Consider the following 22,382-nt stretch of genomic DNA (forward strand, 5'->3'; position numbering starts at 1 on the left):
GATTCACTCTTTTTTAATCGAACACGTCAAATAGTCAGTATGAGTTTTTGCGTGCACGCGAGAGTACGTCGGACTGGCACACCATATATCTTAAAAAAGAAACTCGACTAAGGTTAGTCATAGTGGGAGTAACTTAGGTAATAACATAAGATGCCAACTAGACATTTTGGTGACATGGCATGATATTAAATGAAGAAAGAGAGGGAGATGGTAACTAGATATGTTGCCATAACATCACAAAAACCAAGACAATACGAGTCTACAACCTAATAAATGACACTATGCATGACACCATATATATGATACTACCCACTATGTTACTACTTTAAGTTACTCCCCACCGTGACCAGACCATTTCACATGTCTCGGTGTGATCTCAAGTCAAAAACCATAATATGCCCTGGCAGTCAAATGATATTATGATACCCCCCTAGGCGGCGGGTCTTGCCCTCGGTCTACTCTAACCGTGACGTGCCATAACTTTCTGTAGCAGCCACTGGACACGTACGTGGTCAGAGACTCGATCAAGCCAGCGCGTGCGCGGTCAACTCCCTACTCGTCTTGTTTTTCTCCCTCTCCCTGACCTCATGAAAGCTACCCGGCGCACCCGTGAAGACCACAGCGAGCTAGGATGCGACCATGCCTCACACGTACGCCACCCGCAAGTCTTCCAAGTCTATATGTAGTACACATTGATCCACTAGTCCAGCTTAGCTTCAAGCCCCGGCCGGCCCTCCTCCACTCCTTCCATCGATCGACCGTCTCCTCCGGACCTCCCCGGCCCGGACATATATATCTCCATGGTGTCTCCCGGATCCGACGATGCCGCCGCCGCCGTGTGCTGCATGTGCGGCGACCATGGCTTGCCGCAAGAGCTGTTCCTCTGCAAGCTCTGCCGCCTCCGGTTGCAACACAGGTACTGTACGTATATATCCGTATGCATTCCTGAGCTTGATCCTGTGTAGTGTATGCCCCATTTCACTGACCTACGGCGTGCGCGTGTGTAGATACTGCAGCGAGCTTTACCCGAGGGCGGCGACATACCGCCGGTGCAACTGGTGCATCAGGGAGGACGGGGGACTAGGCTCGCCAACGAAACGGCGGATGTCGACGACGACGTCGTCGGAGATGAATATTTCCAAGTGTGATAAGAGGATAAGGCGTTCCTCTGGTACGGCGTGCTCCAGGTCCGTGTTCTCCACGGATCACTCCGGCAAGCCTGTAAAGAAGCCCAAGGACATCGGTGATGACGGAGTGATGTTACCAGTGCCGGAGGCGGAAACGACGACGGCCAAGGGTAGCAAACCGCAGGCCGCTGCTGGGAAGAAGGCGCGGTTTAGGGTGAAGGTGAGACGGTACAAGCTCCTAGCCGAAGTGATCAGCTGCTAATTAATTAATTGCCTAGAGTACGACACCAGTAAAGAGTGCAAGATCATCAGAGACGATCATACAAATAATATACACCAAGTTATTTTTTTTCCTGTGACTGACCAAGTTACTTATGTGTGCCCTATTGTTGCCCAGAAAAAAAAAGGAATTATATATGTGCCCAACGACCTCAATATTGCTTTTGAATTGCGATTTCCCGATCATCTGAAAAATTATCATTTCTAAGTCAGTCAAACTGCACGTCAAGAAACATAGATCTGGAATTAATAATAATTTGTGCAATCATGCTACTGTCAGTTATATTTTTTTTCCTAACCCGCACATTAGGATACCATGCCCATGCGGGACTATGCAATGCTGCTACGTACATCGGTGGTGTCTTTCCATGGGGCACGTCCGATGTAGCAAAAGGCAATTCCAGGGGGTTAAAATCGACCTCACTTTATGAGAACTATTTTCAGGGGTATTTTAGTCTTCAGAGTGTGTGAAGAGAGCTCTTAATTTTGAAATATGTGAGTTATTCAAACCGGCAAATCCAATGTATTACCAAAAAGGCATTCCAGCGGGTTAAGAATCCACCTCGCTCGATAACCATCATGAGAACTATTTTCAGAGGTCAATACTATCAGAGTATGTGAAGAGAGATTTCAATTTTGAAATAGGTGAGTTATTCAAACTCTGGCAAATCTGTAGATTTATATGCATCATAAAAGGGTCTCGTTGTGTGATGCGCCCACAGGGCTCCTTGGGGTGGCCCGGTCTTTCGATGAGAAGGATAACCGGTGGAAGTAGACGTTGACGACCCGACTATACCGTACACAAGATGATGCGCCTTAGCAATCGCTACATCAATTCTCTGTGGTTATTGACGGAACCGAAGGCGCCGTGAACCTGAACACGAAGTTCAAATCCCTGCTAGCAATCGAGAACAAGCAAAAATCAAGATAAGGCAATCTGAAATTGCAGATGAAGATATGAAGTACAATAGTCTTAAGGAGACGAGTTTCAGGGTGGAGTTCTGATAGTCGGTTCTGCACTACGCCGTTGAGCACTAGAGTGAATCTCGTATGTTGCAGCAATGGCAAACTTTATCTAAACAAACCCAACTAACCAAAGGGGTGGTGGCTACTCTTATATAGAGTGGGAGGTGGAAGAGTTACAAGGCCTTGGGCCAATACGGAGTCTTATCTTCTCACGACTTAAGTGGTTGCAGCTTCTCGTATTCTTGTCCCCGGGGATGGTTGGTTGCCGAACTGGGGGCACCGGGATGATGTGCTTGGCGTGGTTGGTTCCCGGACCGGGGCACGTGGGGATGATGCGCTCCTATGACTTGGTTCTTCATTCCTAATCAACACAAAAACATCTGATTTAAGGAGCATCATTTATTTAGATTATCCAACGTACCAAGAAACGAGTGTATATGGTAATTTAATTGGCGGGCATGAGCACGAGCTCTAGTAATTGTCCGTGTGTCTCCGATGCTTGGTGTAGGTGTTGCAAGGAAAGTGGTTATATCTGTAGGTGTGATGTCCTCGTCGTTGTGCTGCACCTTTGTTTCAGCCATCTCCGCGTCCCTTGACCGGAGAAACCACATAATCCATTTTGCATCAAAACCTCTCACCATAAGACTAGATAGCAGAGAGTCCCAAGATACCGTGTCAAAAGCTTTACTGAAATCAAACGTCAGGATCATTGCTCTCTTCCTTCGTTTTCTGCATGTTTGCACTAGATCCATAGCACACATGAAGTTATCTTCAATACACCGGGTTTTGACACAGCAATAATAAACAGAGCCTTCATGATTCTGGTGCATGTTAGACCAAGTAAAGTCTCGGTCCGACAAAGGGATTTTTCCTGAACCTGCGAGGCTCCGAGCAGATAATTAAATCTAGTTTTCAGTAGAGAGGCTCGGCCAGAATTTCGATCTTAAACTCAGAAGCGTGAACAAAGTTTATATCACTTTGCAATAATCCACAGACCCGAAACTGATTTCTGAATATCTGCATTTTTTTTGAGCGAAATTTCTGAATATCTGCAAGTTCTCGAAAGAAATCGCTCCTTTCTGCATCATTTGTTAGCCCACATACATTAGTGGGCCAGAAGCTCAGGCCGCAATTTGTCGCTGATACTTACTGAATAAGTGAACAATGACACATGTCACATATCTTTCTTTGATCTGCTAAAATTAGTAGTCTGGCAAAGCCGTTAACACCCCTCTCACCAACCCATTAATTGGCACTGAGCTGCTCGGGCGAGTGAAGATGCGAACTTGCCGACGGAGGAAGGAGGAAGCTTTAACATTTGCAGAAAAGAAAGTAAACATCGATTGACATCCTCGGGCATAAACTGTCCTACAGATTACACTCACAAACAAAATTGGAAGTCATGCAAGCTCTGCATTAAACTCCAAAGAAGAATTGATATCACAATTCACAACCAAAGGAGCCAGACTAGCAATCTTGGAGCTTAATTAGCCAACACCTCAAGTTTCCCTTCTCTCAATCGCTTCTCTTCTCTTCTCCAGCTCCCCGCGCCGATTCATCGCGCCGCCGGCGAGACGACCCGCCAGCGCCTGACCTGTCCTCGTCGTCGCCCTTCCACCCTGCTCCGGGCGCGAAAAGCGAAATCAGCCTCGCCACGGCGCTCCGCACCGAATTCCCGCCTGCGCCTTGGTCATACCCACTCCCTTCCCTGACGCGCACGGACGCCACCGCGCTGGTCGCGTGCCTCAGCCTGTGCGACATTAGGATCTCGAGGCGGACATGCTCCGGCAGCCGCAGCGCGAATCGCTCCATCCCGCCGCCCCCGGCGCGCTCGTGCCCCGTCGAGTTGGACCGCGGCAGCACCTGCCGCCCGGCCTCGCGCTGCGTCCTAGCGAGCGCGATCCTGGACCTGATCTCGTCCTCCTCCTCCTCGCTGCGCTCGACGTCGGCGCCGATCAGCACCACCGTGTCGTGAGCCGGCGGCGAGTCGGGTGGCGACGCCACCGCCGTTTCGTGTGGCGGCGACGGGGGCTGCACGACCTGCAGCAGCTCCCGTGGATCCGGCGGCGCGTCGAGGACGTTGGCGCGGCAGAGCGGGCACGTGACGTGCTTCTCGAGCCAGGAGCCGATGCACTCCGGGTGGAAGGCGTGCGGGCACGTCGGGAGGAGGCGGAGGCTGTCGTCGTCCTCGAATTCCAGGAGGCACACCGCGCACTCCAGCGGGTCCACCGTCGGGCCGGCGCTGATCCGGTGCTCCTTGACGTCCCGGTACGACACCAGCGGTAGCGCCGCGATCTCCGAGGCGTCGAGGCCCTCCTTGGGGCCGTGCGACCACTGCGACGAGGCGGCGTCCGCGGCCGCGGGCTCGTCTGGTGGGCGGAACAGGCGGAGGCAGGCGAACGCCAGCAAGACGACGAAGATGGGGAAGAAAATGGCCATGAAGAAGGAGATGGTCATCACGTCGGACAAACTCATCGAGTTGTAATTCGGTCCCGGGCCTCCCGCCGACTGCGCAGCGGCGCAGGACGCGATCACTGTGAAAATAGCGGAGGCGAAGGAACGGCGGCGGGAGGCGGCCATACCGCGCGCGCGGCGGCGGCTAGGGTTCTGGTCTGGAGAAGCTTGTCGTGTTGGGTTGGGTTTCTGTCTCCCGGAGCCTCCAGGGGTTTCTATATGGACTTTCTATGAAGACCCAAGAATTCCGTGAGACATACTAGATCGGCGCCCGATTAAACTTCGGGTGAGATTCATTAGGCCGGTTTGATATCACTTTCCATTTGTCATTTTCGCGACTAAAAACTTGATTTGCAGTTCTGTCTGTTCCACAAAACTTGATTTTCTCGTTTATTTCTTAATATACTCCATCTCTTGACTCCCAAATCCGGCACACACACCCGTTTACACTTAATCCAAATAAGATGGTCAGTTACTACAAATGAGAGTTGCCTTGTTTCAAATCTACAAATCTATATGAGGTGTTTTGTGGAACGTACAGAGCAAAAGCAGATCATCTTAGTTCACGAAATCGAAACTTCTCAGTGCACAATGCTTCTATGTACTCACTTTGTTCCTGAATTATTAATAAGTCTAGGATTGTTCTATGTTAAATTTCTTCGAACTTGCCCGAGTTTATAGAAAAATGTATTAAGATTTCTATAAAAAATATGTAAGGACCAATTTAATAAAACTAATTTCAAGTTCGAAATGTCTGTAGATTTTCTTATAAACTTGGTCACACTTGAAAAAAAATTGAAATAGGATAAACATAGAACTTCTTATATGCCCAGGTCCACTTCCAAGTTCAATCATTTTGTGAGCTACTGTAAGAAAATCGTATTCCATCGTATGTGTAGCGGCACCGAACAAAAAATACCTCGACTCCTTTTCCTCTGAGTAATGAGCCGGCCCGACTCGGCTCGACTCTTTAGAAGTAGCGCTATGTTTAACTTGACTCGTCATCTAATGAGTTGAAATCTAAAGTGAGCTAATTCCTTTCACTCGTTAAGCTCGTTACACAAGTAAATAATAGAATTTGCGTATAATAAATGTCACTATCTAAATAGAGCTGTATCTATAATTGAGAAGACGCTAACAAATACACAAGACGCATAAAATATTTTTGTGTGTCATTATAAACAAGAATTAACAGAAAACCAACTGTCCTCTGTATAGCGTCATAGAGATACAAAAATTTGAAAGAATATAAGTTTCACGAGAGCTTTGCAAGTAACTCGTTACTAGACTCGTCAATTAAACTTGTTTGTTAAGGAGTTCAGACTTCTACACGACTCATTAGAAGCAGAGTCAAGCCGGGTAACTAGTTACTGGTTTAACTCATGAGATTCAAGTTTTTTCACCGCCCCCTATTTTGAGTTCATCCTAATGAAAAGTGTCCTGACTGGGCCCACCTCCTTACGAGTCTCCGGCCCTCTCCTACGGCAAGTCCCTTGCGCCGCCGCCGTCGGTATGCATGCTGTCACTCCGCCGCCCGCTATCATGCGATGCTACATAGCGGTGCCTTCCAGTGGAGCGTGTCGATGTAGCAAGGGCAATTTCAGCGGGTTAAACATCCACCTCGCTGGATAACCATATTGAGTTGGTACCTTTAATTTGGAGTAAGTGCAGAGTGTTTGGAATATGGACAACAATTAAGCAAACCACAGTCCCCACAACTTGCAATGAACTTTAAGAATAATTTGAACCAACAAGTAGGCAGCGGAATAAACACAATCACATGCACAAGTGACACAAGGATTTAACGTGGAAAAACCTCCTCAACTTAAGGAGTAAAAAATCACGGCTGTGGACCGACCGTTCCACGCAACTTACACTATGAGCAAATGGATATAAGAGTTATTCTAGAACATCTAGAGATGTACAACACACTCAACACATTACCAACTGGTAATCACAATAACAACCATGAAAGGTATAACCACAACAAAGCAGAGTTAAAACAGCTTCTATCCACTTGGGTATTCTGTCAACTATTCTTAAATTGCTGATCCAAACAAGACCAAAATTGGGACAAGTAAATCCACAAGTCCCCAACAAGCCCTCCAAATTTCAGCTCAATTAGACACCGTTTGCCTACCTAAACTGTTCGTCTACCAAAACTATTCTGTTCTGAAACTGCAGTCAACAAGCTAACGAAAGTACTCTCAAATCTGATGCTCCTCTGACCCACACTCAAACTAGCCAACCAGATCGAAGTACTCAAAGTAAGAAACAAACTCACCAAATTTGGAGCCAATCGAAGCACGTTTGAGCCTTCAACCACCGACTTGAAGACAACCGGCCTGGAGTCACCAATTTGGACAGAAATCACATCTTTCTTTTTCTTTCTCTCTTCTCACAGGTTGCGTTCTTTTGTGTTGTTCTCTGTTGCTCACTCTTGCTCTCAATGGCAGCCACACTCTGAACTTCCGTGGACTTGGGTGGCCAGGTTTTTTTTTTCTCCTTATACAACAAGGAGAACAATCTCAGCCGTTGGATGGGGATGAGATCAATGGTTCACGGACACTGGGGTTGTGGCTGTTTGCTGGGCTGAAAGTTCATCTCCATGTGGAGGGATGGCCCAACATAAAGAGCTTTCAACTTTGAAATGTGTGAGTTCTTCAAAATGGCAAATATGTAGTTTTATATGCGTTAGAAGGGCCTCTGTTGGAGATTGTCGCACTTGTGGTTGCAACCAACTCTCCTTCTCTTGACCGGAGATGCTTCCATAGTTCCATTACAGATTGCCTCGCTAATTTTGGTCACCGCACTACCCTAATCCCTACAGACCCTAACCGTATGCCGAGTGAGAATAGTGCATCAGGACCGAGGCAAAACATGCTAGGCTTAACTCAGTTTGGTGCCCCGTTTGCCCTGGCGGATGCATGCACAGAAAAACACCACCATCCCTAAAAAAAAAAAAAAAAAAAAAACACCAATGTGTCATCACGATACCTGCCATGTATGCCTGGCTTGTGGGAATGGGGAGATGCTGAAACGGATGTGTAAAGAATTTTCACAAAATAGTGTAATTGGTGGCAGAAATGGAGAAGTAAGACGCAAGAATTTACTACGGAGTACTTTAAACTATCAACTTCCTTATTTCTGCTGGCACAAATTTAATTAAAATCTTCGACCGAGAAGGTCTACCTAGAAATGAACGATACCAGATTATGTATGCGGAAGAAGTAGTGGCGGCCGGCACGACAGAGTTCTATCCAGAAGTTGTCGGATTAGCTACAGTAGAGAGCCATTTGTTATCTTAGCACACGGTGTCAATGTGTGAGAAATATGAGCTGAAGAGTAAAACAAAACAACACAAGATGTAAATATTGTCGTATTACTACATCATACATTTCTCATAAACAAATTCTCACATCAAGCAAGCTCTGCTTTAAACTCCAAAAAAGAACTGATGGCACAATTCACAACCAAAGGAGCCCTGGAGCTTTAATTAGCCAACACCTCAAGGTTCCGTTTTCTTAATCGCTTCTCTTTTCTTCTCCTGCTCCCTGCGCCACCACCGGCGAGACGACCCGCTGGCGCCGGACCTGTCCTCGTTGTTGTCTCCCTTCCACCCTGCTCCGGGAGCGAAAAGCGACAGCAGCCTCGCCACGGCGCTCCGCCCCGGCTTCCCGCCCACGCTGACCCCGCCGGGGTAGTCATGTGTGCTCCCTTCTCTGACGCGCACGGACGCCACCGCGCTCGTCACGTGCCTCAGCCTGTGCGACATGAGGATCTCGAGGCGGACGTGCTCCGGCAGCCGCAGCGCGAACCGCTCCATCCCGCGGCCGCCGGCGCGCTCGTGCCCCGTCGAGTTCGACCGCGGCAGCACCGCCTGCCGCCTGGCCTCTCGCCGCCCCCTCGCCGCATCTTCGTCCTCGGCGCCGATCAACACGTCCACCGTGTCGTCGTGAACCGGCGGCGCTTCTGGCGGCGAAGAAGAAGCCGACGTTTCCTGGGGCGGCAGCGGCAGCTCCCGTGGCTCCTTTGGCGCCTGATCGAGGACGTTGGCGCGGCAGAGCGGGCACGTGACGTGCCTCTCGAGCCAGGAGCCGATGCACTCCGGGTGGAACGCGTGCGGGCACGTCGGGAGCAGGCGGAGGCTGTCGTCGTCCTCGAATTCCAGGAGGCACACCGCGCACTCCAGCGGGTCCAGTACCGTCAGGCCGTCGCTGATCCGGTGCTCCTTGACGTCCCGGTAGGACACCAGCGGCAGCGCCGCGATCTCCGACGCGTCGAGGCCCTCCCTGGGTCGGCCGCCCGACGACGACTCCGAGGCCGTGGGATCATTATCGTCTGGCGGTCGGAACAAACGGAGGCACGCGAACGCCAGGAGGACGGCGAGGATGGGGAAGGCCAAAATGGCCACGAAGAAGCAGACGGTCATCGAGTTGGAGAAACTCATTATCGAGTTGTTCGCCCCCGCCGACTGCGCAGCGGCGCAGGACGCGACCGCTGGGAGGATTGCGGAGACGAAGGAGCGGCGGCCGGAGGAGGCCATAGCGCGCCGCGCGCCTGGCGGAGCTTGTCGTGCTTGGTTGGGGTCTAGCGCGTGCGGCGACGGCGGCTAGGGTTCTGGCGGAGCTTGTTGTGTTGGATTGGGCTTCTGTCTCTCGGAGTCTCCAGGTCTTTCTACGTATAAAACACCAACAATTCCGTTCAGGAGTAAAACGTTTTGCATTTGGCAATTGCATCGCCGCGGTTTGTTGTATGCAAAAATCGTACGGTACATATATGTCGTACGCGTAGCCTGCTCTCTCATAGAATGTGTACATTTTTTTGGAAACATCTGAGATTTATGGGAGTTGTACTCGTTCCAAAGACTCAAATACTGACTGCATACTGGAGTAACGTTTACGGTACCGCAATCAAATTCCCGCTGACACCCCGTGACTCCGTCCCCATTTCTCCACGAGGAAAGCCATGTATACCCTATGTTGAGATTGGCATGACCCCTCAAGTATTGTGCGAAATGGGATGATATTCATCACGTACAATCCAAGTTCTGAAAATTCCAAACTCTCGTCGAGCCGACCTGCCGGCATTGTGGTGGCTCTAGCGAGCTCGCGGTCACAATGATCGATACATACACGTAGCTCTTGCCTCCTGCTGATCGTTCTTCTGTTACCCAGGATTCCCCTGCTGCTTGTGATTATTTAAGGTTGCAATCGTCGGGAACTCTTGTTCAGCGTCAACGGGTGGTGGTTCAGTATACTGCGGCGGAGTCATCGAGGACAGAGGTCGACTGAACGACGACATGGGCGCAAAAGAGCGGGCAGTTGACGTGGGCGCGGAGCTATGTGCTCATGCAGGTGACGTGGAACGCGTCCCCGCTCTCTTGGTGAACAGCCCGAGGAGCTTAACATCAATGAACACGCCTAGGCGGACGGAGCAGTCGTCGGCGCCGCCCAGCGTCCCGCCTCAACGTTAGGCATGCCACGCTGCTGTCAAAGTTTTGCCTCGCCTCTAACTGCTCTGCGCGCCACACTTTTGTGCCTTTTTGTGCCTGATTTGTGGCATCGGATTCCTCCGCCAAAACTTGGGCGCACGCCTAACCTTAGTTGTGGCAAACTGTGAATCCAATCCAAACAGGCCCTAAGTTCTTTTATGCACTAAAATTTGGATTTTCGAAGAACAATTTTACTTGATTTTTGCTCCAGGCCTGTCTCCGCGACTGCCGTCTGCGCCGGTTACGACATCTTGGGGCCATCCTCTAAAACACTGTCGGGATTGGCAGCTTCAGCAGCTAGAGGTTTGACAAGGAGGGGAGGAGCGGGGCACTCGTTCGAATTGTTGCAGCCGACGGGCACCAGTTTCCATGGGTCCGGCGTCATTGGAGCTTGCTTGCGCTTCTCTGCAACGTCCAGATAGGTCTTTCTCGGACAGAGGCCGGAAAACTGAAGGGAAGAGGCCAATGGAGTCGAGCATCGCTCTTGTGCAGAAAAACTCTCTGCGTGGTGGCATCACCTACCCATGAGTTTTACCTGGTACTGCCCGGGACCTTTCATATGATATTTACAATATGGTTTGGTCATAGCTTAGGATTAAAAAAATTTGCAGGAAAATGAATGAACAAATTATAAATACTTTTCAAAAAAATAAAAATACTTTATTAGGCAAATCCATGCTACATCTATCAAATGCTACTCCATAACTGGATAGTTAGTTTTCATGTGTGTATGTTGTGAAACATGCATGCTAGTCATAGTTGATCAAGATGAGATTTCCTCCTCCGAGTCAGAGAAATATATGTCTGGGCCCTCTCGAGTGATCAGTTTCAGAAAGCATGGCCATGCGATATGGGTTAAGAGTTAACCCAAACAAGGATGATAAGTACACGCCTTGAACTTGACAACATATATTGTGAGACAAAAGAAATGTTGCATACGACACATGTATGGTTCGTCGGTATGACTTTGTGAGCACTCGAGAGTTGGTATGTTCCGCTATAGGACTATATGAGCCTCTACCGACTATCGACTTGAGTTCGAGGACTCGTGGCCGAGTAGTGTACTTGGGGCCATAGGTAGGAACTCGAGTAGTGTCGGGGTGATTAGGGACCTAAAGGGTTGCACACTTAGGCCTCGTTCGGCAATCAAGGAATTCAGAGCGATTGGTGGAGATTGAGGAGAAAATGAACTACAATCCCCTCTAATCTCTGCCATTCCCGCTAGATCAGGACAGGGGTGTGGGTTGAAACGAAACAAGACCTGAAGGCGTGGAAACCCGGTCGATTGGATTCGAGGATTTTAATTTGGAATATGGTCTTCAAATGTTAAGCCCAAATGGGGATGTCTATATAAGTGGAGGAGGCTCATGAGTTACACTCATTTCTATCCCTCATTTAAACCAAATAATCTGAGATATTTTTTATTATTCCTTCAACTTGCCCGCTAGTCGCTAATAAATGCAAAGATGTACGAATCACATTCTTTATTTTATTCCTTGCATATATGGAAATTGTTAAGGGAAAATCTGAGCAAATATGGGAAGAGCTAAAGGAGGGACTCAAACAATTCCTATCAAGAGAGAAGCCTCCTGCATGGACAGAGCGAAAGACGCAGTGTGGAAACTTTCATTCATCCCATATTCGCACGGAGGAGGGAAAGTCTGAGCAAATATGAGATCACATGCAGCTGGAGCTGGTAAATTTGCCACGTCCGAATGACAAAAAGCGTAAACATGGGATCCCATGCAGCAGGAGCTCGCAAATTGATCCATCTGAATGACAGCAAAACAAATGTGGGCTATTTACTCCCTCCGATCCATAATAAAAGTCGTTGATTAATCAGCGATACTTATCACGGATCAGAGGGAGTAAGTGAGCACAGACGGGGTTGTATACAGCAGGAGCTGTCAAATTAACCATGTCCTGATGGCAGCTAAAGACGTGCGCGGGCCGGTTGGTGACGAAGAAAGTACAGATGGGATCGCATGCAGCAGGAGCTGGCAAATTTACCACTTTCAGATGATACCCAAAGACGTGTTGGTCCGGGAAATATTTCAGCCATTGATGACAATAAAAAGTACAGATGGTATCGAATGGCAGCACGAGCTGGCGAATTAACCACGTTCCATACAAGGGAGACGCGCAGAACCTGGGAAGATTTGATACGTTGACGAGAGCCGGGAGCGTGCATCGTGGTCCAGACAGACGAACCACGCACGCTATAAATTCAGGGTCTTCCCTTCCTGCTTCCTCTCTTCCCTCCACTCGCAGAAACCCGTAGCACCTAACAAGAAGGAACCGAAGCTCTCTCTTTCTCTCCCGCAGGCCAGGGACTTTGCCGGAGAACTGTGAGCCATCCCCCCCACCCCAGCTCGCTCTTCGCAACACCTCACAAGAATCGCTAGCTGATTCGTCTGTGTCTGTCGTCAGTGTCCGGTCCAGATCTCGTGTTGCGACGCGGCTTTTTTCGTTGTTTGGACTTCAAAATATTGACATACCGTTGCTAATTTGGTGCTCTCCGATGTTGATTTCAGGTCCGGGGCTTGCCATGGAGCGGATCATCGGAATGGCTTCGACTGCGCTGCCGCCTTCGTCCGTCGCCGCGCTCCGCTGTCACCCGTAATCTCTCCTCGCCTGCACCGCACAGGCCCCTCCCTCTCCGCGTCGTGCTCTGGCTACCCCTGTCGATTCCTGTGTTACGTGTTGGCACCCTGAGCATCGGAATCAATGCGCTTTTGTACATTTGATGGATATCACTGATTTCCTAGTCTCCTTTAGTGTCTCTGTGCATTGATAAGCATATAAGCTGATGAAATAGAATGGGTAAGATTGATTTCTCTGTTATTTACTTTCCTGTTTGTGCAAATGCAGGGTGCAGTTGTTGCGAGGCAGCGGTGTTTCCAAGAAGACGGAGGGATCTGTTTCCTATCCTTCTGTCGCAGCATCCTTGAGAAACAGCAGCAGTTTGGGAAATGGTGACACGCTGTTGCCAAAGAGTACTTCTGTCCGAGGACAGGACTATCCAACCACAGACTCTGTTCGCCCTGCAGATTCCATTGTTGCCCCAGAAATCATTTCTGCCGATCTGTTGCGTGTTGTGGACACATTCTCGAACATTGATGATGACACCGATGATAGCCCAACCGAGGGTTTCTCATCCATTTCTGAGGCTATTGAGGACATTCGACAAGGAAAGGTTAGTATGCCTTACAATTCAGCATTTCATGGCTTATCTGCTACTGTAAATCTTTCTAACAAAATCTGTTGCTACCACCTTGTATTTTCTTGACATTGGGTTTCTCTTGTAGCTCGTGATTGTCGTTGACGATGAATCAAGAGGAAATGAAGGGGATCTTGTATTGGCTGCCTCTTTGGTTACTCCAGAGGCTATGGCTTTTATAGTAAGGCATAGCACAGGAATTGCGTGTGTTAGCATGAAAGAAGATGACCTGGAAAGATTGAACCTTCCTTTGATGGTTTCAACAAAGGAAAATGAGGACAAGCTCGGTGGTGCATTCACCATCACAGTGGTATGCTGCCGTTGGTTATTCCTTTTCCCACACTAGAATATGCATCTTTTGTGTTTATGAGGGGAATAATTAATCTCTCTGTTACTTGTCAGAAGCATGCTTACTCTCTTTCTTTACCATTTTGCTGCCTCTGCGAAAGCAGAAATGTTTTTTATGTTGAGTTTGGCATATTCCTGATGCTGACAAAGTCCTATCCATATTGTCATATTGAATACCTTAATGGTAAAAATCATTTGCTGTTACTTAGTGATCGGACCTGACTACAATATTGCTTGTATTTTCATCTCCTGTATGAAATTATACATGCTAATTGTCCTAGTAGCAAGTGTCTACTCCAAGTACTCCATATGAAGGTTTCCAGAATTAGTGCAGGTCAATTTGGTTAGCTTTGTACTGGTCTGCAACTTGTGTTTAAGTGCCCCCCCTTTTTTTTTTTTGCAAAACTGGCCTTCCCTTTTGTAGTCCTACTTTCTCTGGAGTTCTATACAGTAAGTGCTAAGCACGCTGATCTAAATAAATGCAAATTTTATCCAAAATGACTTTGTATCTTCTTAAGTTGCTAGCATGTATGGCATACTAGTTCTGTTATTCATAGTAAACTTATTAAATCATCTTATGTGTTAGTTGTTCCCTAACAATTCTCTGATATATATATGTGCTACTAATAGACAATTTGTCTGCTTCGGTTTGTAGGATGCTAAAGAAGGCACATCGACCGGGGTATCGGCAGAAGATAGAGCAAAGACAGTCCTAACTCTTGCATCTCCTCACTCGAAGCCTGAAGATTTCAAGCGACCTGGCCATATTTTTCCTCTGAAGTACAGAGAGGGTGGTGTTCTGAAACGAGCTGGGCACACTGAAGCATCTGTTGATCTTGCTGTTCTGGCTGGGCTACCTCCTGTTGGCTTACTCTGTGAGATTGTGGATGAGGATGGATCCATGGCTCGCTTACCCAAGCTGCGTGAATTTGCTGAACGGGAAAATTTGAAGATCGTATCGATTGCTGACTTGATTAGGTGAGTTCCATTACACAAATTTGTTGTCCATTTGTTCGAGAAAAGAACTTTGTGGTCCGGTCACCTCCTGTACTGGCGTTCAATTAGTCACGGTTTTGGTTACCGGGCGGTAATTTTGGTTAACGCCTGGTAAACGCATTTACCGGTCCCCAAGGTAAATGTACTTACCGAGCAAAATTTACCCTATCATTTTGAATTTTTTTAATTCAAATTTACCATAAACTTAAGAGTTATTATATATGTGCTACATTGACAGTATAGATATTTGATGCGAGCAAATTTCGAATTCAAATTTTAGATTCTAAATTTGCCCTTAACCATTCGGTAAAACTATTCATTCAAGTTTACCGTCACGATTTATGTCAAACCCTAAAAGCTTAAAGCTCCTATCAGTGTTTAATGTTTAACAATACGGTTTCTTCACATTTTGATAGGTTGCAAATGATATTCATTTTTCCTTGAGGTTACTCTGCTTTTATATTTGATGGCAATAAAAATTTCTGAAAATCTTCTCTGCTTGAAGTGAATTTACTACCATTCTGTTGCCCCTGATCATCTAAAAAAAAAATTACTACCATTGGGATCTCCTAGTTCCAGGTTCAGTAAAAATGGAAGTCTTCGTTATATCCAGGACTAGTGAGGATCATACTAGCCCCATTTTTTATTGCCCTCTATGCTCTTGTTATGTTTGTTGATACTGGTGGCATGCTCACAGAAGTTCTTTTACAGATATAGGAGGAAAAGAGAGTGGCTAATTGAACGTGCATCTGATGCACGTTTACCTTTGAAATGGAGCAATGTCCGTGGTTACTGCTACAGATCTATTAGTGATGGAATTGAACATATCGCAATGGTGAAAGTAAGTTACTGCAGAAGTAGAATATATACTTCTCTAGGACTAGGTGGATCTGCAGGTTGTTTATTTCCCACAAAACCTGATATTATCCATGTCTTTTTAAATAACTAACAGGGTGAGGTTGGAGATGGTGAAGATATTTTAGTGAGGGTCCATTCTGAGTGCCTCACAGGAGACATTTTTGGATCAGCAAGATGTGATTGTGGTGAGCAGCTTGCAATGTCAATGGAGATGATTGAGAAAGCTGGAAGGGGTGTACTAGTTTATCTTCGTGGACATGAAGGAAGGGGCATTGGTCTAGCTCACAAGCTTCGTGCTTATAACCTGCAAGATGATGGCCGTGACACCGTGGAGGCTAACGAGGAATTAGGACTGCCTGTGGACTCAAGGGAATATGGGGTTGGTGCACAGGTAAGAACATACATGATTAACATGGTACTTTTTCTGTACAGAAAGATTTTATATTTCAGATTGCTCTTGGCCATCGCTTCCCCCATTCTCTTCATGAACTGTTACTAATCTTTTCTGGCATATTAATTCTTGCTACTTTGGTGCATTCAAGGAACTACTGACATTTTTTCTTTTTCTCGATTTGTAGATATTACGCGACCTAGGAGTCCGTTCAATTAAGTTGATGACCAACAATCCTGCAAAATTCGTCGGTCTCAAGGGTTACGGACTGAGCCTTGTGGGCAGGGTTCCGTTGGTAACTCCAATAACCAATGAGAATAGGAGATACCTGGAAACCAAAAGAGAGAAAATGGGGCATGTATATGGTGCAGCCAATGGTCAGGCTAACCGTCCGACTGTAGGCAACAGCACAAAGGAGAAGCACTAGACCAAATGGATATGCTTCCATTCATATTTTAGTTGATGATATTCTGCTTTGGTGGAGTTTGGCAGATTATTTCACTCCATGTGTTCCAGCTGAATTGTTTTTTATGTCATTGATGATCCATGCGTTCCAGCTGAATTGTTTTTATGTCATTGATCCATGTGTTCCAGCTGAATTGTTTTTTATGTCACTGAAAGATGGATATTCTAATAAAGTGTTAATAAATTTTCCCTTTAATTTTCTTCCTTTCATCTATTTGCAATCCTAAGCTATCATATCAAACCATTATTGTAAAAATCATCTGAAAGGCCCTAGGCGGTACCAGTTGAAACTCAGGCGCCAGTGACGCCACCGGCACGCACAGAGTTTTTCACGCACACGGTGACGCTTGTCTCCACCGGGCAGCTGGCCTCGACCATCCACTCTTGGTTTCACTGGTTCGCGGTCACACCCTTGTTTTAACTCTGCTTCAAGAAAGACCAAACTGTATGTTGAAGAGAAGGGCAAGCAAGCCCCAATGACTACAGACCAGCGGAAACTGGTGCCCCGCTGTTGGTCGTCTTCCTGTGCCTCGCGTCCTTGTCAATCTTCAGTTTCATCCGCTTGTGTCAGCAGCTGTCCCTTCTCGCTGCTGAGGCTGCCAATCCCGACAGTGTCCAACGGGACAGCCCCAAGACGCCCAACAGACGTTGAAGTGTAAGAAGGATAGTTGAAGCATGGCACAAATAGTGCCGAAGCATGTGGATGGCCATGTCTTGCAACTTTTGGAAGACCTGTCGATTAATTAGTGAAGAGTATGTCGTTTGCACGCCTGCTAATCCTGGCGCCATCTTGTTTTTTTTAAGCAACCCTGGCGCCATCTTGTTCATTGGTATACCTGCACCAGGTTACGGTGAGGTCGGCAAGGACAACCAGAGTATTCACCGGTAGGTGCAGGACGACGTCAAAAGCTTCGGCGGCTTGTTGTGCATGCCGTCCATCTCGCTTCGGAACTATGTGAGCATCATGCTGTTTTGGCAATCGTTGCTGCAGCCACTGACGGGGTGTTTGTGGGGAGCTGCCTTGGATGTGACCGAGCGAACCACAGGATCAGACTACCGAACTAAAGTGTTCCCTTTCTTGTACTCATGCTTTGGCAATAAAATTGCTAAAGTTCTGCCAGTTCTTTGGAGAAAAATATAAATTACAAATAAATGAAAGGTCAAGAGAATTTGCAGGGAAAAGGAAATACAATTTATTAACATTATTTGTCAAATATCCATCTTTCAACAAATGATGACCTAAAAACAATTCAGTTGGAACATGTGGAGTGAAATGATCTGGTGAACTTCACCAAAGAAGAATATGAACGTCTGCGTCTCTGTACTGCGTTTCTTCAAAAAGAAAAAAGAAAAAAAAGGAAGCAAGTCCATTTGGCCTAGTGCTTCTCATCTGTGCTGTTGCCTGTGGTCGGATGGTTAACCTGACCATTGGCTACTCCATACACATGCCCCATTTTCGATCTTTTAGTTTCCAGGTATCTCCGATTCTCAGTGGTTATTGGAGTTACCAAGGGAACCCTACCCACAATGCTCAATCCGTAGCCCTTGAGGCCAACGTATTTTGCAGGATTGTTGGTGATCAACTTCATTGAACGGACTCCTAGGTCGCGTAATATCTACAGATAATAAGCGAAAAGTCAGTAATGCTATGTTAACAAGAATATTCCAGAAAAGGTTAGCAACAACATATTCATGGAGAGAATGGGGGGAAGCGATGGCCCAGGCCACCAAAGTAGAAACGTCAGTACAGTTCAGATCTGCAGTTCTGTACTGCATGCAATAGTATGAACTGCAACATCTACAAAAATTATTTCAATGTGTCCTCGGAAGCAATTTGAAATATATCATCTTTCTGTATACAAAAATACCATATGACATGCCTGAGGGATCATGTATTTTCTTACCTGTGCACCAATCCCATATTCCCTTGAGTCCACAGGCAATCCTAGTTCCTCGTTTGCCTCCACTGTGTCACGGCCATCATCTTGGAGGTTATAAGCACGAAGCTTGTGACCCAGACCAATGCCCCTTCCTTCATGTCCACGAAGATAAACTAGTACACCCCTTCCAGCCTTCTCAATCATCTCCATTGACTTTGAAAGCTGGTCACCACAATCACATCTTGCTGATCCAAAAATGTCTCCTGTGAGGCACTCAGAATGAACCCTCACCAAAATATCTTGACCATCTCCAACCTCACCCTGTTAGTTATTGAACAAGATATGGATAAAATCAGGTTTTGAGGGAAATAAACTACCTGATCCATCAAGTCCCAGAGAAGTATTATAAATCTTTAGTAACTTACTTTCACCATTGCAATATGCTCAATTCCATCAATAACAGATCTGTAGCAGTAAGCACGGACATTGCCCCATCTCAAAGGTAAGCGTGCAACAGATGCCCGTTCAATTAGCCTGTCCCTTTTCCTCCTATATCTGTAAAAGAACTTCTGTGAGCATGCCACCAATATTTCAACAACTGTAACAAGATCATAGAAGACAATTAACAACAGGGCTAGTATGATCCACACAAATCATGGGTATTACAAAGGCTTTCATTTTTAGTGAGCCTAGAAACTAGGAGAACACATGGTAGTAAATTCAGTTCAAACAGAAAAGATTTTTAGAAATATTTATTGCCAACAAATACGAAATCAGAGTAACCTCAAGGAAAAGGAATGTTATTTACTCCCTCATGCGTATCTAGCCAAAGTTGCGACACTTGATACCTCAAAATGTGAAACGGTATCGTTAAACATTAACCACTGATGGGAGCTTTTAGGGTTTAACCTATATCGTAACTATCTGAATGCCAATACAGGAAGTGACATGACCACAAAGTTATTTTGTTGAACAAAAGGACCACAAATTTGGGTAATCAGGTAATGTAACTCACCTAATCAAATCAGCAATTGATACAATCTTCAAATTCTCCCGTTCAGCAAATACACGCAGCCTGGGTAAGCGAGCCATGGAGCCATCCTCATCCACAATCTCACAGAGTAAGCCAACTGGAGGAAGCCCAGCCAGCACAGCAAGATCAACAGATGCTTCAGTGTGCCCAGCTCGTTTCAGAACACCACCCTCTCTGTACTTCAGAGGAAAAATATGGCCAGGTCGGTTGAAGTCTTCAGGCTTTGAGTGAGGAGATGCAAGAGTCAGGACTGTCTTTGCTCTATCTTTTGCAGATACCCCAGTCGTCGTGCCTTCTTTAGCATCCTATAAAACAAAGCAGACAAGTTGTCTATTAGTAGCACATATATATGAGAGAATTGTTAGGCAACAACTAACACATAAGCTGATTTAATATTTTTACTATGAATAACAAAACTAGTACACTATGTATGCTTCATCAGCTTAATAACTTACGAAGACACAGTTATTTTACTTAAAAGTTGCATTAATGTGGATCAGCACGGTCAACATTTGTTCTATAGAACACCAGGGAAACGAGGATTACAAAAGGGAAGGGCAGTTTTGCAGACAAAAACAGGCACTTAAACACCTAAGTTGCAGACCAACACAAGGCTAATCAAATTGACCAACACTCATTCTGCAAACCTTCGTATGGAGTAATTGTAGTAGTTACTTGCTACTACGACAATTAGCTTGTATAATTTCAAAGGGGAGATGAAAATACAAGTAATATTCTAGTCAGGTCAGATTACTAAGTAACAGAAAATGATTTTTACCATTAAGTTTTTCAAGAAGGACATGTACAATTACATTGTCACCTAAACTGGCAGCATCAAGAATATTCCACACTCAACAATTGAACAACATTTCTGCTTTCACAGAGGCAACAAATGGTAAGAAAAGAAAGTAAACATGTGTCTGACAAGTAACAGAGAGATTGTGATCCACATAAACACCAAAAAATAAATAAATGATATTGTACTGTGGGGAAATGAATAACAACAACAGCGTACCACAGTAATGGTGAATGCAGTACAGAGCTTTTCCTCATTTTCCTTTGTTGAAACCATCAAAGGAAGGTTCAATCTTTCCAGGTCATCTTCTTTCATGCTAACACACACGATTCCTGTGCTATACCTTACTATAAAAGCCATAGCCTCTGGAGTAACCATAGAAGCAGCCAGTATAAGATCCCCTTCATTTTCTCTTGATTCATCATCCACGACAATCACGAGCTACAAGTGCAACCCAATGTCAGGAAAATACCAGGTGGTAATAATAGATTTTATTAGATGATCAACAGTAGCAGATAAGCCATCAAATGGAGAATTGTAAGGCATACTAACTTTTCCCTGCCGAATGTCCTCAATAGCCTCAGAAATAGATGAGAAGCCCTCCGTTGGGCTATCCAAATCATGTTCGGTGTCATCATTATCGTTCGAGAATGTATCCACAGCACGAAACAGATCAGTAGAAATGATTTCTGGCACAACAATGGAATCTGTTGGTAGAACAGAGTCTGTGGTTGGATAGTCCTGGCCTCGAACAGAAGTACTCTTTGGCAACAGCGTGTCATCATTTTCCAAATAACCTTCATCTGGAAAACTGCTGATGTTTTTCAAGGATGCAGCAACCCTCAGGCCCACGGATTTCACATTGGCATTTCTTGAATTTGCAACAAAAGAATAGGAAACTGATCCCTTTGTCTCCTTGGAAACATCACTGCCTCTCAAGAACTGCACCCTGCATTTGCACAAACAGGAGTATGTAACAAAGAAATCAGTCTCTCCCATTCTATTTCATAGATTGATTAGGTTGAAAATCAGCACAAGTAAACTTCATCATTTTTAAGTCACGCTTCTCGAGTTCAGTGCCTGCACAGTTTAACACCTCGATCGAGATCTTTCACTCACTAGGTATTGCTGTAAGGGACTTCCAAAGTTTGGATGGTCTGTTCAATGTGCACAAACTTAATCTGACACCCGGAAAACAACCAGCTTGGGAGTCAACTTTGATTGCACTTTTGTGGAACATTTGGTCGACTCCTAACAGGAAAGGTTTCAACAATAAAATCATTACAATTGCATTAATTTCCATGCCCTCCCACTCTTCCAGAAATCCGGCAAGCTTTTAATTAACTCTCATCTGGTTTTATAAAATTTTGGTAGGGGTCTCTCCTCCCCATTCGCTAAAAAAAAAGGGGTTCAGTTCTGCGGTTGCGAAGGTTATTTTTTTATGTTGATGTCATAAACCGTTAGTTTTGTAATCTTACGACAGAGTTACAACTGCACCATCCCTGTTCATGCATCAACTTACTACAACTCATCAATCCACAGAGACACTAAAAGAAAGTAGAGCATAGGTGACATCCATCAAATTTACAGAAGCGTTTGCCCTTGCGCGGGTTGATTTAGATTCTCGAGGTGCCAACACACTAAGACAGGAATCAAGAGGGGGTAGCCAGCGGAGGCGAGGAGCTTACGGGTGGCGGCGGAGCGCGGCGACGGACGAAGGCGGCGGCGGCGCAATCGAAGCCATCCGTTGATGGATCGTGTCTGGACCGGACAGGGCGCGACGAATCAGCGACTCCGGATCTCGAGGGCTTGGGAGGGGGATTGGTTCACCACACCAGTGGACGCCTTTTTCTCCGGCAGAGTCCCCTGCGGCTGCGGTGGAGAAAGAGAGAGCTTGGATTCCTTCTTTGGTGCTCTCGGTTTTTTGGTGCTCGTGGTTCGGTGGGGTTGTGATTAGGGATGGGGTTGGTGTTGGTGTTGGGTGGAGACGAGGTGAAGGATTTTATAAGGTGCGTGCGGCTAGCAGCAGCCAACGCCGCAGGTTCGTCTGTCCCGACCACTACGGATGGAGTTCC

The 22,382-nt window shown here is 46.3% G+C and overlaps 5 protein-coding genes across 7 annotated transcripts; 2 read left to right on the forward strand and 3 right to left on the reverse strand.

Annotated features, from left to right (window-relative positions):
* The first annotated feature begins 694 nt into the window (after positions 1 to 694).
* On the forward strand, positions 695 to 1,556 carry LOC100831971. Its single transcript, XM_003575152.4, has 2 exons — positions 695 to 916; positions 1,008 to 1,556. Exons 1-2 carry the CDS (start codon positions 801 to 803, stop codon positions 1,387 to 1,389), a joined length of 498 nt encoding a protein of 165 aa, XP_003575200.1. The 5' UTR covers positions 695 to 800; the 3' UTR covers positions 1,390 to 1,556.
* A 2,108-nt stretch (positions 1,557 to 3,664) lies between these two features.
* On the reverse strand, positions 3,665 to 5,004 carry LOC100836357 (E3 ubiquitin-protein ligase ATL6). The gene has a single exon (XM_003572591.3). It carries the CDS (start codon positions 4,950 to 4,952, stop codon positions 3,888 to 3,890), a length of 1,065 nt encoding a protein of 354 aa, XP_003572639.1. The 5' UTR covers positions 4,953 to 5,004; the 3' UTR covers positions 3,665 to 3,887.
* A 3,209-nt stretch (positions 5,005 to 8,213) lies between these two features.
* Positions 8,214 to 9,375, reverse strand: LOC100836661 (E3 ubiquitin-protein ligase ATL6). Its single transcript, XM_003572592.2, has one exon. It carries the CDS (start codon positions 9,370 to 9,372, stop codon positions 8,335 to 8,337), a length of 1,038 nt encoding a protein of 345 aa, XP_003572640.1. The 5' UTR covers positions 9,373 to 9,375; the 3' UTR covers positions 8,214 to 8,334.
* A 3,120-nt stretch (positions 9,376 to 12,495) lies between these two features.
* LOC100836975 (probable bifunctional riboflavin biosynthesis protein RIBA 2, chloroplastic) lies at positions 12,496 to 16,794 on the forward strand. Of its 3 annotated transcripts, none has more exons than XM_024462344.1 (8): positions 12,496 to 12,756; positions 12,855 to 12,939; positions 13,192 to 13,516; positions 13,629 to 13,850; positions 14,544 to 14,866; positions 15,596 to 15,725; positions 15,837 to 16,133; positions 16,321 to 16,709. In XM_024462344.1, exons 2-8 carry the CDS (start codon positions 12,869 to 12,871, stop codon positions 16,558 to 16,560), a joined length of 1,608 nt encoding a protein of 535 aa, XP_024318112.1. In that variant the 5' UTR covers positions 12,496 to 12,756; positions 12,855 to 12,868; the 3' UTR covers positions 16,561 to 16,709. The 3 variants fall into 3 exon arrangements, with proteins under 3 accessions (XP_024318112.1, XP_014756665.1, XP_024318111.1); XM_014901179.2 differs by having other exon boundaries at positions 12,566 to 12,668; positions 12,854 to 12,939; XM_024462343.1 differs by lacking the exon at positions 12,496 to 12,756 and having other exon boundaries at positions 12,775 to 12,939; positions 16,321 to 16,794.
* A 973-nt stretch (positions 16,795 to 17,767) lies between these two features.
* On the reverse strand, positions 17,768 to 22,297 carry LOC100832262 (probable bifunctional riboflavin biosynthesis protein RIBA 2, chloroplastic). The gene is made up of 7 exons (XM_003575153.4): positions 21,996 to 22,297; positions 20,860 to 21,256; positions 20,527 to 20,748; positions 19,494 to 19,816; positions 18,904 to 19,033; positions 18,503 to 18,799; positions 17,768 to 18,214 (listed from the first exon to the last, which is right to left on the reverse strand). The coding sequence occupies exons 1-7, from the start codon at positions 22,049 to 22,051 to the stop codon at positions 17,975 to 17,977; spliced, it is 1,665 nt and encodes a 554-aa protein (XP_003575201.1). The 5' UTR covers positions 22,052 to 22,297; the 3' UTR covers positions 17,768 to 17,974.
* Between the last annotated feature and the right edge of the window lie 85 nt (positions 22,298 to 22,382).

The sequence above is a fragment of the Brachypodium distachyon genome, chromosome 3 (assembly GCF_000005505.3).
Source record: "Brachypodium distachyon strain Bd21 chromosome 3, Brachypodium_distachyon_v3.0, whole genome shotgun sequence".
NCBI lineage: Eukaryota > Viridiplantae > Streptophyta > Magnoliopsida > Poales > Poaceae > Brachypodium > Brachypodium distachyon.